We start from the raw sequence: 16,649 nt of genomic DNA on the forward strand, positions 1-16,649 counted from the left end.
GTTTGTGATTCTTGAAGCCGATTTTTCGCAAAAAAGTTACTTTTTAGTGTGCTAGTGCTAGAGCCCCCACTCGCCGATTTTGCAGTTGTCGGTTTGTCTAGTCCATCCAAGGTGAGCAAACTGCCCAATGTGACCTGTGGCAGTTCAGTTAATGATTGGCTGCGAGAGGTTGCTCAGGAATAGCAACCTGGGTCGCACAAGTGCCACCGGTGGCAGCACCTGCCATCGCAGGGCACTGGCGCATCGCTTAACTGCTGCACCAATGTGCCAGGAGTGGTACGAGGACTCCCAGCGATCTATGAGTGTAAAGTAGACAATGACCAATTCCACATATCTGGGCATTAACCCATTTATGGTATCGCATCATATCCTTAAAGTGGAGCTTAAGTCTGATTTCGTTGATCTGTCTGAAGCCTGCTTGACCTTGAAAACAGAGCCTCAAACTGCAACCGAAGTGAAAAACCAAAGTGCTAGCGCACATACTTCACATTTCGCCAAACCATGCTAAATCGTCCACCATTTTTTTGATATTCACGGTTTTTTCAGATTGTTCACTTATTCTAATCATTTTCCTGGTCCCACAGAGTCCAAAAAATCAGTCGGTGATTGTATATGTGCTATAGACACAGAGATACTCCCCATACTCCTTCCTCAGACTAGCAGAAGGCCAGATGAAGCATTACTCACATAGCGATCAATCTTCCAGCGGAACCACCACTCCTTGATAGAGTCGTCTGTGGTTACAAAGAGAGCCTTCCAAGGCCGTGTCACAAATATCTTCTCAAAAAACACCTGCACCAGAACAAAACAGTTGATTAGACACACTCATAGGCTTTTTATATCCCTGCCACACAGCCAATTTAATGACATTCCCATCACAAGACAATCATTCAAAATGACAATTCTTTGCTGCCACACGAGAAAATATAATGGCACTCGAATAAAACGACATTAGGGATCGAATGAGTTTGTAGAACACATTTGCTTGCGCTCTCCAAGCAAAGGTATTATCTTGACAACAGACTAATGTGACAATATCAATCCAAAGTAAACTACAAAAGCATCAGAAGCAGTATAATTATTCTGCCTCTATAATTCTGCACTCATTCATTTGTTCATACGAAAGAATAGCATAGTAAAAAAGAAAACCTGCCACTCTCGCTACCAGCCAACTGAGTAGTTGGGCGGCCTTGTTTGTTTATATGCTGCATGCTGTTCCATGTGCTTGCTTGTGCAGAGGCAGTGTCGACAGTGACAAAGTGTTCCCTTGTCATTTGTCGGAGCAGCTGTCCGTAAACAGAAGGGCAGCAATAACGTCATGTTGTCGTGTTTGGAAATCTACTTATGCGATGTGTTGTTATGGCCCCTAGAAATGCTTGCTAGTTTGCCATCTCCGCTGTCCTCCCTATGGGGAAGAGTCTCCACGCTCCCAATGCACGCGGCGCTAACGATGCATGCAGTCGAAGCGTGGTCGGCTGCCTCACCACTGTTGCGTTGCTTCTATGCGCAATGCTGCGGGCGGTCATAGCTGCCGGTTTTGTATGTTTATTCTTTTGCTTGTTGCGATGGAAATGCTTCAGACCACGCTTGCTATGTGTAGTTTTCCTTTAGCAGTAATTTCAAGTACATTGGGCCTCTCGCGCTCTGTGTTGTTGTGTCTTCATCTTGTTCTGTGCAAAGGTAAGCACGTTGAACCACCACGAACAACCCACTAGGCCCAATTCTCGCTATTTTAGCAGTAATTTCAAGTACATTGGGCCTCTCGCGCTCTGTGTTGTTGTGTCTTCATCTTGTTCTGTGAAAAGGTAAGCACGTTGAACCACCACGAACAACCCACTAGGCCCAATTCTCGCTATTTTAGCAGTAATTTCAAGTACATTGGGCCTCTCGCGCTCTGTGTTGTTGTGTCTTCATCTTGTTCTGTGAAAAGGTAAGCACGTTGAACCACCACGAACAACCCACTAGGCCCAATTCTCACTATTTTAGCAGTAATTTCAAGTACATTGGGCCTCTCGCGCTCTGTGTTGTTGTGTCTTCATCTTGTTCTGTGCAAAGGTAAGCACGTTGAACCACCACAAACAACCCACTAGGCCCAATTCTCGCTATTTTAGCAGTAATTTCAAGTACATTGGGCCTCTCGCGCTCTGTGTTGTTGTGTCTTCATCTTGTTCTGTGAAAAGGTAAGCACGTTGAACCACCACGAACAACCCACTAGGCCCAATTCTCGCTATTTTAGCAGTAATTTCAAGTACATTGGGCCTCTCGCGCTCTGTGTTGTTGTGTCTTCATCTTGTTCTGTGCAAAGGTAAGCACGTTGAACCACCACGAACAACCCACTAGGCCCAATTCTCGCTATCTTAGCAGTAATTTCAAGTACATTGGGCTTCTCGCGTTCTGTGTTGTTGTGTCTTCATCTTGTTCTGTGAAAAGGTAAGTGCGTTGAACCACCACGAACAACCCACTAGGCCCAATTCTCGCTATTTTAGCAGTAATTTCAAGTACATTGGGCCTCTTGTGCTCTGTGTTGTTGTGTCTTCATCTCGTTCTGTGAAAAGTTAAGTGCATTGAACCACCATGAGCAAGAATGTCAATGTATAGAGCAGAGTTCTGCGAGTGCAGAAAAACAAATAGGGTCAAAATAGACAGAACAGCCATGAAGAAATCTACTGCAAAAAGTGAGCATCCAATCAGAAAACTGGAATAGAGGAAAACGACGATTTTTTGAGCATTTCCCCGATATTCAGTACCACTATGGTGCACAAAACAATTTTTTTAGACTACTTCCCGGTGGATTTCAGTCATGAAACTTTGGGATAGCATAGAAAACGAGGTGAGGCATACGAGCAGATACAATGATTAAAAAAAAACAATGTTTTTTGGCCATTTAACATGATTTGAAAGCCCCCTCTCCTATAAAATTAGATCTGTGCCCTTGCACACCTAGTCAGTCTCGCCTGAAAACATTCACAATAGCCTCTTCACTCTTCTGGATGCACTAGCCAGATGGCAGTAAGATGGAGATGATGCAGTAGCGTGTGGAGGTTTTTTGCTGTCAACAGCCAGGCCCCATTCAACATCAGAGAATGGCAATTTTGGCCATATGTCAGGTCGCGCCTGCCAAGCAGTCTTGCAACTGCCCAATCTCTATGCTCCAAGCTGCTGTACCGTTCTCTTGCTAGGCATGTAGTGCCATCTCATGAAGTATTTTCTAATGCACATTCTTTAAAGTTCCACTTCACTGCCCCTAAGGAGGACAATGAAACTCAGCTGCATATTTTAGCTGCCTCAGTGCAATGGCCAATCATGCCAATGTCTTCGACACTTGTATTTTATGGGACTACAGTAGAACCTCAATCATACGAATTTGACAGGGGCACGAAAAATAGTCGCATCAACCGAAATTCATATCATACAAAACTAACAAAATCTGTACGCAGAAGCATGTGGGAAATGTATTCACACAGTTCTGTTTTCGGCTGATGGCATTCATTTGCAGGCACGTGCCACCACTCACTGCTTGCAATGCACACCACATCATTGGCGATTGGGGTGTTGGCAGTGTGCGCATCTGGAGCACTCGAGGGTGCGCTTGCAGCCCATGCACTTGTGTCGTCCACAGTGGCACAGGAGAGTATGCACACAATGCACTCTGGCCAGGAAATTTTACAGATTCGCATTATCCTGAAATTCGTACAAACTGTGATCATATCATCGAGATTATACTGCAACTCATGTAAATTCAGAGAGAGTAAAGACAACTTATGAGCGAAAGGAAAGTTATGCTTCTTAGTCAGAAGGGACACAGAGCCATATTGAGCCAAATGACTGTTGAAGGACTGACATACACAGGGCCACATATTTCACTCAGCCTTTGTGTGCAACAGTGAGTTGCTTTGTTGTGTGTGGAGTGTGCAATTATGCAGTTTGTGACCACAATGACTGCAAACTTGGTAAAACTTTTTCCACAACAAGTTAAGAAGTCACTTCTTCCTTAGTACTAACAATGAACAATGCTGCTTTTCACCCATACACAGTAGAACCCCACTGTTACGTTCCCGGGCACTGAGTTTTCCTGGCTGCTATGCCTTTGTGAGCCTGTCCCATCTAAGCTCCAATAAAAACCCATGCAATATAAACTGGTCTGTTAAGTCGCAACTGTGGCAGCGTTCCCCCATGCTGGCATTTTGGCAGGCTATGTTCAGTGCGCACGAAACGCCGACAGCAGACTGGCTAAAGCAGGACTGACTCCATCAACGCCTGGCTGCCACCGTGTATGGCAGCTTCCGGTCTGTTGCACTGACGCTGACGCCACTGAGCATACTTACGGGTGGCGTGAATCTTGTTGCAGCTGTTGGTGCAGTTCTACCGCCAGTGTGGCGCGAACAACTGAAGGTGCAAAAACGAAACTATGCCACTGCGAGCACAGTGAAGGCAGGCAACAAGGCATGCCTGTGTGACAAACGCAATTTCTAGGTTTCAACCGAAAAAGAATGTGCAGGACTAAAGCAGCTGCAGCAAAAAGAGTGCAGAGGTGCTCACGCGTTTCCAAACCTCACCCGCTCTGCTTGACCTCCCTCTTCTCTGCTGCTTCCCTTCGATGAAAAGCTGCTCAGGCGGATGGAGAGCCATCGCAGGGTGTCTAATGGTGTCTTCGACTGGTCGTTTCAGATCGCTCTAGAGCGCTCTGAGATGCAGCCGCACGTTCGGCTGGTCGTAATCAAGCGCTCTGACTACATTCGCCTGGTTCTTTCAGAGCGCCCGCCTCCAGCTCAGAGCGCTCTGAGGCGCTCCGAGAAAAAAGTCGGAGCGGCCCCGAGAGGTGTTCACGTGACAGAGCCACTTCCGCCGTTTCACGGAGACGGATGCGAAGCCAGGGCAGCAAGGACACACCACGACAGGTCTGGCGAGGCCTAACGCGTCGGTTTTTACGCATCCGTGGAAGTTTAGGCGCTTAGGTATTAGACGCATTTAAAACGTACCTGCTGTGCGGCTCTGTGAGGTGAAATGTCGAAAAAAAGACGAATCATTACGCTGGGTACGCCGTTACGGAAGTTACGTCCTTTTTCTGCTTCCTGCGCTTTCGCTCTGAAAACTTGCTGACCATTCGGCTTGAAAGGTCTCGCTATGCGCTCGGAGCTAGAGCGGCTCTCACTTTGCCAAATCCGAACCAGATCGTGGGAGCGACCAGTCGAAGACACCATAAGGGATTCGGTGCATGCAAACAATCGTGAGAGCTGCAAAGCCTTGCAAATTCCAGAGAAGCATTGCTGCCCTTACTAGAAGTAAAAAAAAAAAATACAAAGACCCTCCAAAAGACGGCAGGCAACATTTTTCTTTTTTATGCGTGCTTCCCGGTAGGCATGTTTTGTTCCCCCCCCCCCCCCTGCAGTCCCGTGAAAAACATAACTGTGGGGTTCTACTATACTTCAATCCCTGCACAGACTTGCCCAAATCAATGCTATTGAGACTGATCATATCCGCTTAGATTTGCATCTTGGTGCATCACCATTCCCCACTAATGCATACCTTTCGAACAGCATCGAAATAAATAACCACTGTGACCTGCAGACAATTCAAGGCTGTTCTTATTTCTTCTCTGTTGGCAGCACAGAAATGCATGGCATTGAGACAAAGTGACTGGATGCAGATACAACACTCAAAGCACTCGTACAGAGCTTTGCAACAACATCAAAAGAGGGGACCTTTGGAAGGGAACCATAACCTATAGTCGGATACGACCTAATTTTGCAGTGAACCTCCGCCCACATTCAGGACTACCACACAGAATTCCCCCATCGCAAAAAAGTAGTCCGTTGTTAAAGCTTTTGTTACCTAAACAAGAAGCTAATCACAAGAAAAAAGTTGTAAGCTCTAGAATTTTGATACCTGGCTTGTTTAATAACATCAAACATTAAAAAGTTTATTTTAAGGCGGAAGCCCTTAATGTCTCATCGTTGTAAGCAGCAGTTGTCGACAGAAAATGTCACGCTTTTCAATTGGTGGAAACGGTCGTGACGTCACAGTGCGGGAATTTCAAACGGGGCCAATTGTACTTTGGCTAGTAACCATGCAACCAACTGAAGGGATCGTATAGTGATGCTCCAAGTAAGTGGGACTGAGCTTAGTTAATTGCTTAATTACCCCAATTAGCCTAATTAGCTTTACTAGTCAGGCCATATAAATAAATAAAACTGATTAAGAAATTGGTCGAGCTCAGGAATCGAACCCCGGTCTTCGGTGTGAGAGACGAGCATGCTACCCACTCCGCCATGCCAGCTCGATGGTTCGGAATGAGCAAAGGCGCGTCTAGTGAATACGGTGTCTTCACTCACTCTCATCCTCCTCCATTCCCTTCCGGCGAGGTTTAGGTGTCCACCGACAAATGAGAGACAGATACATTTCCTTTCCTCAAAAACCAATTTACCGACGAGCGAGGTGTAGAACCGAATGGGCGATGGTGTTCTATGGATTCCTTGGCAGCGTTGCAAGACGCGACAGCTCTTAGGGGCGAAGCTTAACATCTTAACCACACATCAGTGACCACACTTTAGGTCAAAAAAGTGCCCCCCTGAATTTTGTGAGACAGTTACTGCGTAATTTCCTTTCCTCAAATACAATTTTCATTTTCTTCATTACGGCTCCTCTTTATCTATCTTCTTTCACTCCCACTTCCTCCCTTCCTCTACGGTGCGGTTTAGGTGTCCACCGAGATGACAGAGAATTACTGCGCCATTTCCTTTCCTCAAAAAGCGTTGCGTTCAAAGGGCAAGGCATCCGCCGAAACGGGTGGTGGGGTTCCGTGGACTCCCTGGCAGCGCTACAACGCGCTGTCGCGTTCCACTCCTAAAGGCGAAGCTTAAGCGTCATTAATTAGCAGTTAATTAGTATTCAGGCATTCATCAGTAATTAACCATTAATTAGTGATTTGTCATCACTTAGTAATTAGTACTCAATTATATATGACGCCACCAGTGCCACAGAAACAGCGAAGGTGGTGCGGAAAACGCTTCCGCCTCTACCCACTTTAGAAAGTCAAAGTGGCCCCTGAATTTTTGTTTATTGTTGTGACTGGCTAGCCGAGTGATATGCTGCAGGATGCCATGTGTTACCAATTGCTGCTTTTTAAAGTTGTATCCTACTATATAGACACTTGTGCAGCTGACTACGCGTGGCTACACACAACAAATAAAGAGACAAGCAGAGCGAAGGGTGGCCTAAACCACTCTGGATACCACAATGCAAATTTTATCTGCACTCTGTGCAAGAGTAGCCTTAGTTTTCAAGAACAGATGCAGCTAATATGGATTACAAATTCAATGCTTGAGCATGTCATTTCTTCAGTGCTGTCAAACAGCAAGGTTCCTTGCAATCATCTTCCCATTAATAGAATCTCAATTATATAAATCTCACGGGATTGCGAAAAATATTCATATTCCCATCCCTACCCAAAAGCATAGGAAATGCATTCATGCAGATCTATATTTGGTTGATGGAATGCATTTATGGCTGCGCACCACCGCTCACTGCTTGCAGTTTGTACTGTGCATCTGTTGATCCTGATTCGGCGATATGCAGGCAATGCTTAGTGCTTGAGGGTGGGCTTCGTAACATCAGCAGTGGTATGGGAAAGTGTTCATAGCACCTGAAATTCTGTGCACATTGTACACAAAGCACTCTGGCCACGGAATTTTACAAATTCGTATCAACCCGACATTGGTATCAATCGTGATAGTATCATCAAGATTCTAGTGTATTAGGTACACAAAGCTGTTAGTTTAGCTGAGTAGCTTGAAACTAAATGAACGAATTACCTCGGACATGTAGAGCACAGTGAGAACCGAGAAAAGGCCCACAAACTTGAGCACCACATAGAGGTGGTGGAGAGGGTTGGCCTCCGCCGAGGCAGCTGACACCCGTGGCAGGCTGCCCAGGGTGGCTGCCACCACCATGAACCAGAAGGACACGAGGGGAACAAAGTAGTAGAACTGGTAGGGCCGGTTCATGCACAGGCAGAGCAGCACCACCAGCAGGTTGGTGCGGAAGAGCACGCGTGCCAGCCGCAGCAGCCCAAAGTCGGCCTGGTGCCAGAAGTACGAGAAGTGGCCATAGCCTGCTAGGAACAGGTAAGCCGACACGAGGGCACGCACGTGCACGTACACGGGCAGCACTTGACTGGCACCCGTCATGTGGTACACCAGTAGTACCAGCTGCATCCAGCCCTTCCACTCGTCCGTCTGGTCGCGGTGCAGCACCTGTGTTTGCTGGCTCTCCTCGGTGAAGAACAGACCCAGTGCAAATACGTATGCCACTGGCAGGAAGAAGTTGAGGTGTGTGTAGTACTTGTTCTCCTTCATGAAAAAATTGGTGCGGTCACACAGGAAGAAGTAAGCCATGATAAGGCCCAGCCGTGACAGTGGCTGCAGCACACCCTGCAGGGAGGAGTCGGCCGATGGCCACAGCTGCTGCCGCACCGCCAGCGTCAGGGTCAGCACCAGGCTGCACGCAAGAAGCACTCGCATATTAGGACTGCCCTGTCCGACCACACTGTGTGGCGCTGACGGCCTGAATTTATGCTGAAATCAAATCTCAGCCAAACAGGTGTGTCACTGACTGCAGCACTTTAAGGCAAAGTTGAAGCGCAGCCATCTACTGGAGAGGCTCCCAGTTACCAAAATGCTACAAGAACCGATTACGGTAAGTTCAGCTCTCAGCTGTATTTTGTTGTCAGCAGGGGATGTACAAATATTTTTGCTCTGAATTTAAACTGCACAAAAACCAATCGAATAATTCAATCTAACTTTTGAATGTCTACAATGCACATCATCGTGCAATTCTTAACTATCAAAGTTCATCATGGCAGATTGGCCAATGAGATTTATGTTTACTGGTTGAAAATATCCAAGAGCATGTTGCCACAACTGGCCACATTAAACAGCACATAGACAAGATATGACACAGTAATGACACAGACATGTACTGTGTTATTACTGTGTGTTGTCTATGCACTGTTTTGTGTGAGCTGGTGTGGAACACCTGACACAACAATGTACCTTAATAGTCACAACTGATGTCAACCAACAACGAGTGGCACTAATACCTTTTCCATCATGAAAAACTCGCACATGTAACTACTGGTTTTGCAGCACAGAATGTGCAGTCCCACTGATTTGCCTATGTGACCAGCTGCAGTTGCCAAACCCAAAGCTTGTTGGATGTCTAGAATTAAACTGCCTGGAAGGCAAGAATGAAAGAGCCACTTCCTGAAATCATCCTGCTGATAGGAATCCCTGATTGGGTGACTGACAGCTTAGCTTACAGGTGCATAGTGGAGTACCGTCTCATGCGTTCCCTTCAACTGCGACTGCTAAGATATGCTTTCATCAGCTTACTTGAATTTTTTGTGCATTTGGCTACTGCAAAAAATGCATAATTATATCTTGATATGGGCAGAAGTTCTTTGTGCCTGGCCACAATATTGGCTACACGATCTGCAAGAAGCAGGTATCGTTCTTCAGCGCTCCCAAAGATGGAACTTGCCTGGAAGCGTGGCGAAAGGTCATTCTTTGTACTGACCGTGTTCGCATGACTATGAGTGCGAAAAGCATGTCAATAGTGGTTGCCTCAGCCGAAACAGTTTTTCGAAACCATGTTTGCAAAGCCTGACGCGTACAACCTCACTTTTGATGAAATTTGCTTGCATCGCATTCCATGCACTGAGCACAAAGTGAATCTAACAGCACATCTTCTAAATAATTGCATTACAATCAGGATGCGACAATTCAGCAAACAAAGAAGATCTGTCAGCAGCAAGTCACGCAACTTGAGAAAGCTGAAAGCTGGGAGCTGAGGTGCCAAATGTGAAAGACGATCTTGGTTCAGACAGCCGACCTTCCAGTGATCAAATGAGGGCCCATCTCGAGTGGTTTGTACGAGTCCTAAAATTTCCAGCAACGCACGGCAAAACCAAACATTAACAAAGCAGCTTTGTGAAAACTGAAGGCATCGAGGACATGTGCTCACTGATGGTTGATACGGCCGAAGCTTGCCACAGTGTATACGTCCGCTGGCCAAAGAAGCCAATCATATCCTCCTGAGACCCGAAGTGAATTTGAGTGCACAAAAACTTTGTAGGGTTTCAGAATAAGCTGGTAGGAGTACAAAGGTGAAAAGTGAGAGATATTTTCTCAACAGAACTAATAGTTTCAGCTCAGCACGATGTCTAATATATTGGACACTAGGACTCTAGCCGTATTTTCCCACCCAGTGGGCGTGCCACAAAATACTTCAGATAAAGCTGTGAAAGTTGTCCGAAAAAGATACTTTATTATGACAAAAGTCAAAGTATCAAAATATACGTCAACTGAATAAAAAAGTTTCGCTGTGCTCACTTGCTGTGTGCCTTTTCGAAGCATCTTCTGTGTTTTGTTATGCAGAACTGCTGAAATTTTGTGCAAAAAAACTTCGTTTTCATGGTGCACCCCTCAAACCTGCAGCGCGCAGCGTTAGCTGCGTCAGACAGCCTTGGGAAGTGGTAGGCAGTTTTGTTGGTCTCTCCTCGTCGAGCTTGCTTTGATGGTGGGCTCCACTCAACTTCACTGTCACTCTCTGTTTCTTGTTGTTTTTTTTTTCCTTGACGTTTCTTGCTTCTTGACGTTTCTAGTGTTTCTTGCTGTTTTTGGATCGACAATAGTGTCGTCGTCGCTGTCCGATAGGTCAATGTCTGATGTGCTGGAGGCCGCCACGGTGGCTCAGTGGTTAAGGTGCTCGGCTGCTGACCCAAAAGACGCGGGTTCGATCCCGGCCGCGGCGGCTGGAATTTCTTTGGAGGAGAAATTCTAGAGGCCCGGGTACTGTGCGATGTCAGTGCACGTTAAAGAACCCCAGGTGGTCGACATTTCCGGAGCCCTTCACTACGGCGTCTCTCATAGCCTTAGTTGCTTTGGGACGTTAAACCCCATAAACCAACTAAACCAACCAACTGATGTGTTGGCTTGTGCAATTCTTTGTAAAACTGCTTCGGCCGTCTCATCAGGAACGCGAAGCCTGTCTCCTACAACAAAAAAGACGTTATTTCGTCCCCAGCCGTTAAATACCAGCAGCATTCGTTTGCAGTTATTGCGAAAGCCATCTCAAAAGCGCGGTCAAAATAACCGGGCTGAGTCCCAGCGTCCAACGTATTGGACACGTGAAATCAGATTGAACGCACAGAAAAGTTAGGTCATGTAAAGTTACAATTATAATATCTACATGTTTTCTGTTCTATTTTTGTTGATATCCAACAAAATTTACTCGTTCAAAGTAGGTAAAATCGCAGAAACAACACTTACTTCTCCGGCAGGTGCCATAGAACGCCGCGCCGCTGAACGCCGCCGTTTTCAAAGTGTTTTGGCGGGAAAGTGAGCAGTTTAATTTCAAAAAAGGTGCACAGATGGCGCCACCAGTTGTCCAATGTATTGGACAAGTGGGTTTTATGAAGATAAATCTTTCGGCGCGAGAGCACTGGCTTAAAAGCTAATGTCCAATATATTGGACAAATTGCCATACACGGGTCTCAGGAGGATATGCAGTGCTGGTTGTGTATGTGTGTTTTGCTTTATCTTTTCTGTTTTTGAAGTTTTGTTTCATGGATTCAAGTAAACGGATGCCCGTTTCATTAAACAAGATCAGTGACCTGCTTATAATGCTTGACATTACTTTTCTTACGATAAAAATTAAGAAACAGCCAGTACAAAGTTTCCTCTGGTTATTACATCGCATATACAATTCAGAAACAAAGTAGTACACCCTTCAGTTCGAGCCGTAACACGAGACACGTGACAGCTGGAGCAAAGCACAGCTTGCACATATGTTGCAGCTATGTAGGCCTGTGTGTGTGGTTCAGACATGGCAGTAATTAAATGGCAGTAATTAAATTACAGTAATTAAATTACTTTTCTCTGTTAAAAGTAATGTAATTCACTACTTTTAAGTGGTGGTAATTTAGTATTGTAATGAATTACTTTGGAGCAGTAATTTCACAGCAAAAGTAATTAATTACTAGCAAAGTTACTTTTGCTGAATAATGAGTCCATGCTTCTCCTTGTATCGGCTATGCTTTAGCCTTGTGTTTGCAGGGCTGAGCAACTACAAAGCAAGAAAACCATGTGGCCACCAATAGCCAGCCAGCACTACAGCGAATCGGTGCAAGCAGACGAGAGGCGATATGTGCGCAGGCATGAGCACCGCCTAGGTGTAGAGTCTACAGGGCTGCTGCGCGTCTTCCGGCACGGCGCGGTAGTACACACAGGTGCCGCTAGGAGAGCTGCATGGCCATACTGCACCTTCGCAAAGGCGCACTGCGAGTGCTTGAGCGAGTACTTCCTTCTAGACTGCTTCATATACATTACTACATCGCCGCACTCATGAGAAGTTTCAATTGACATCTAACAAAAAACTGGTTGCGAGCTTTGGGGGAAACTAGCTTCTGTGGCTGCACTTGAAGATAACATAGGCGAAAGCATCATCGCGACATGCAATTTTTGTCTGCCAACGTGCCACCAGAATGAGTCAGTTGACGAACAGAAGGTTGTCTGCACCCTGGTGAATTTCCGGGACGATGGGTGTGAACAAGCAGCCAATGCCCTCCCGGTGTTTACGCAGATGACAAATGCTTAAAAATCAGGAGGGTGAGACCATATTACGCATTGAACGATGAACTTCTGACTAAGAGTGATGCGAGCAGTTATACAGATTTTGCCATTAATCGCCTATGTCAGCAAATCAGCTGTTCAATAGACTACGGCTACCTTTCTTCAAAGAGGGGTAAAATTTCCGACACCCGCTTTGAAGCTCAGTGGCGGTGCAAACAAAGAAATCTGAAAATTTTGTAGAACCTATGATCAATGCGCAACTTTTTATGCGTTGAAGCTAAGAAGTAAATTAAAAGTAATTTTCATTACTTTAGGGAAGTAATTGTAATGTAATTTAATTATTTTTCAAGATTTCCAGGAAAGTAATTAGTAACAATTTAATTTCATTATCTTTCAAAAGCAATTTTGCCATGTATGGTGTGGTTTATGTGCCTCGTCTACTGCCCTCATTTGCTTTTCAAGGACTTTTTCAAAGTTTTCACATGTACGTTAACTAGCCTACTGTAAGTACTGTTTGACTACGCAACGTCTAATACTCAATTTTTAATGAATGCCAGAGAATAAAAATTTATGTGGACCTTTTCCCTTGAAGGCAACTCCATGCTCCCATACTGCAGACTGCATAGAAGTGCTCTAGTAAGCTGATTTCCAGGAATGGATATTATTTTGAGAACAGGGACGAACACAAGGCTGCATTCCATCAAGAAATGAATGCAGAAACTGCTTTGCACTATCTTTGCACACCAGTAGTGTTGCAAAGGTGGTTAAGAAGAAGTAGACTGCATCACTGAACAGCTGTTCACAAATGCAGCTTGCAAGCAGCTGCCACATAAATTTTAAAGGATGCCTGTATGCCATCTTTACTACTGCACGTGGTGTCAGCCAATTACCGTATTTTATTTGAATCTAGGCTGATATTTCAGAGCGAAAGCTCTGCTCCTCCCGTACAAAGGTCATGTGGCTATGAAATTTGACCTTCAAAGCAGAAAGGCTTGGCTCTGACATCATGCCGCTCGCCTCGCCACAGCTGTGCGCGTTGAGCCGACGGCGTTCACTCACCTCGAAACTATTAAATCATGTGGCTTGCTGCACCTCACCACAGCTGCGCATGCAGAGCTGACAGCACTCTCACCACTGCCAGAAATCGCATGACATGCCATTCACTACATAAAAGCGTGTGGCCTGTGTTTACCTTCACACAAAGCTACGGATGAGCAACGTGCCGGAGCTAGTGCTTTGACAATGTATCGTCGCCGTCTAAGACAAACCACTGATATGCAATAAAGTTTAATCGAAGCTAAACCATGTCTAACGAAGCTTCACAGAGCTTTCGCTTGTCTCACTAGGTTCAGCTGGGTTGAACCACAGCCTTTTTTTTTTTTTAAACTCGAGATAAACTCTTAGGTTGGCTTAGATTCGAGAATTTCATCATATTCATAAAATACGACGAGTAAAATGAATTAAATATAGCGCAAAGGTGGCGCCCCCATGAAACAACAACAGAAGACGGCACTGCGGCTAGTATTATCCGTAGCCGATGCCAATAAAAACACACACGAGCTCTGGCTGCCTTTTTGACTTCGTTTTCTCTTCGCATGGTTGCGTGGGCACGCTCTGTAGCAGTGCAATTTTTTCATACGTGGTTTTTTACCGACACCATGGCACCAAGCAGACGATGTCATTATAGTGCCGGCTTCAAGTGAAGAGCTGTGCTCGGTGCACAGCAGTCTTCAAATCTGCAAGCTAATTGGGCATTTGGCATGGACAAAAAGAATGTTCGCCGCTAGATGGGGCAGCGTGAACTTTTTGCTTGCACCACAATGAGGAGGGCCTTCATGGGCGCAAAGAAAAGCTGCCATCCCAAAGTAAAATCCGAAATCGCGGAGGTCAGCAGCACTTCCATTGCCCACAGAAGTGCTACTCAACAAAGTGAGAGAGGTGGCAAGAGAGTGAGGCATTCCATGGGACCAGTGAAATGCGCAAGCTAACTCCAACAGGCTGCATCAAGTGCGCGTCTGTAGCAGTTGTAGCTAGCTGGACAGCTGCAGCCTGGGATGACATCCTGGAAAGCTAGGTTGTGCGCTCGTTCTGAAACTGCAGCATTTCCAAAGCACTTGATGGCACAGAAGATAGTGCACTGTACGAAGAGTACAGAGATAAGGCGGTCACTGACGACGAGGACAAGTGGGAGCAGGAGCAGGCTCATGGAAATAAATGCCATTTGCGTGCCGTCTGTGCTGTCCTTTTCGGTTGTTTTTTAGGTGGGTTACATTCAAGGAAAGTTTTTTTTTATTTTACCTTGAACTTTCGGGTGTCAGCTTAGAATCGTAGCTAGCCTAGATTTGAGTAAATACACTATGCGAAGTATCCCGTCGCCCAAGCAACAATCATACAATTGGAAGTCCAGAGCAAGGCTTGCAAAAAAACATGCACAACTTTTTCTTATTTCATTTTGAATAAAAGGCGCTTTTCACAAAATGATTTCAGATGTGCATCACAGATTACAGTGATTCATCTAACACGCATTCAGCTAGAAAAGAATGGGTTCTCATGTTTTAAAGTGGAATCCCCATTTTTGTTCATTTCTGAGTGCTTCGCAAGCAATTTCGCACGCTCAAATTCAATCCGAGCTGAAATTTCCCCTATTAGCCCAACCCTTGCAATCAGTTTTGAGCCCAAAATTAATTTTTCTAACAAATGTGGATAAGGAATTTGCTTGCAATAAAACCTCCAGGCAAAACAACTGTCTCTTCTACTGTTATTTAAAGAAAAATGAAAATGGAAGAACACTGAAGAGGACAACAAGGGATGATTCATATCCACCTGCACACCACTCATGGGTAAAATAGCACATGCAATGCTTAAATGATAGCTGAGAAAAATCTCACATGACTCCAAAGGCTGTGAAGGTGATGGTTTGCAGCCAGGTAACTGGCTCAGGGCTACTGCAACAGGTGCCGTCGTTGTAGTTCATGTGATCGTTGCAGTACATGTTGGTCAGGATTTGGATGGCCTGCAAGTGAAAGTGAATTCTGAGCCCACTTTCAGCTACAACTGCACATTCTGAGCAACAACAGTTTGTTTGTTTGTTTATGGGAGTTTAACGTCCCAAAGCAACACAGGCTATGAGGGACGCTGTAGTGAAGGGCTCCGGAAATTTCGGCCACCCGGGGTTCTTTAATTAATGTGCATTGACATCGCACTGTACATAGGCCTCTAGAATTTCGCCTCCATAGAAATTCGACCGCCGCGGCTGGGATCAAACCCGCGTCTTTCAGGTCAGCAGCCGAGTGCCATAACCACTGAGCTACTGTGGGGGCTCTGAGCAACAATACTACACACACACAAAGAGTACAACAAACCATTTCTCAACAAGTAATTTGCTTCGGGAGGGTGGGGGGTTCCTTTCTGAGAGCAGGTAATAGGACGGGAGAGGTACTAAGGTCTACAGTACACTAAAACTCATGTACTGAACATGCCCCGCCATAAAGGCTAATTGGGGGTAGCAGAATTACAGGTGCACTGAAGAGGAATCTGAACTCTTATTTTCACCGCTGGAACTTGATCTAGACATGATTTCTTGTGAAACAGCGCAACGGCACAAGGCCAGAGGACAAGAAAGGACAATACACAGCGCTGCTTCATTCCGAGCGTTCTTGGAAACTTAGAATTATTGCCCTGTGCTGCCGATTTCCCAATTTAAATTTGATTAACGTCCGGCTCCCGTCTTTTTTTTTTTGAATTCCCCGCAAACGGTGGGAGGAGTCAACCAACCTTTCAGCCAGTCCTGTGGTGGCTTGCCGCTCTGCCATCGGCGGAGTGATACGTAGTGATCAGCGAAAGCAGAGTCCACGCGTATTTTTATTTCCGTGGGCCTAATTTGCAGCTATGTAGTCTCTGACTAGATCTATTTATTCATGGAAAAATAAAAGAAACAAAATAAAAGCGATAGCAAAGTCGCCACGCAACTGCCTGAAAGGCACTCCATGCGTTGGTCGACTCCTTCCACCGTATGCGAGG

At 45.6% G+C, this 16,649-nt stretch overlaps 1 protein-coding gene across 3 annotated transcripts in view; it reads right to left on the minus strand.

Annotated features, from left to right (window-relative positions):
* LOC149349438 (N-acetylneuraminate (7)9-O-acetyltransferase) overlaps positions 1-16,649 on the minus strand; it is a 57,140-nt gene that overhangs the window by 13,166 nt on the left and 27,325 nt on the right. For all 3 annotated transcript variants that reach the window (XM_089578385.1, XM_089578384.1, XM_089578383.1), the window contains 3 exons: positions 15,518-15,642; positions 7,812-8,496; positions 688-792 (listed from right to left, as the gene is read on the minus strand). In XM_089578385.1, coding sequence (XP_089434511.1) covers positions 688-792; positions 7,812-8,496; positions 15,518-15,642 — 915 coding nt within the window. The remainder of the gene's footprint in view (positions 1-687; positions 793-7,811; positions 8,497-15,517; positions 15,643-16,649) is intronic.

Source organism: Amblyomma mixtum, chromosome 3 (genome assembly GCF_055824585.1).
Source record: "Amblyomma mixtum isolate Tamu chromosome 3, ASM5582458v1, whole genome shotgun sequence".
Classification (NCBI taxonomy): domain Eukaryota; kingdom Metazoa; phylum Arthropoda; class Arachnida; order Ixodida; family Ixodidae; genus Amblyomma; species Amblyomma mixtum.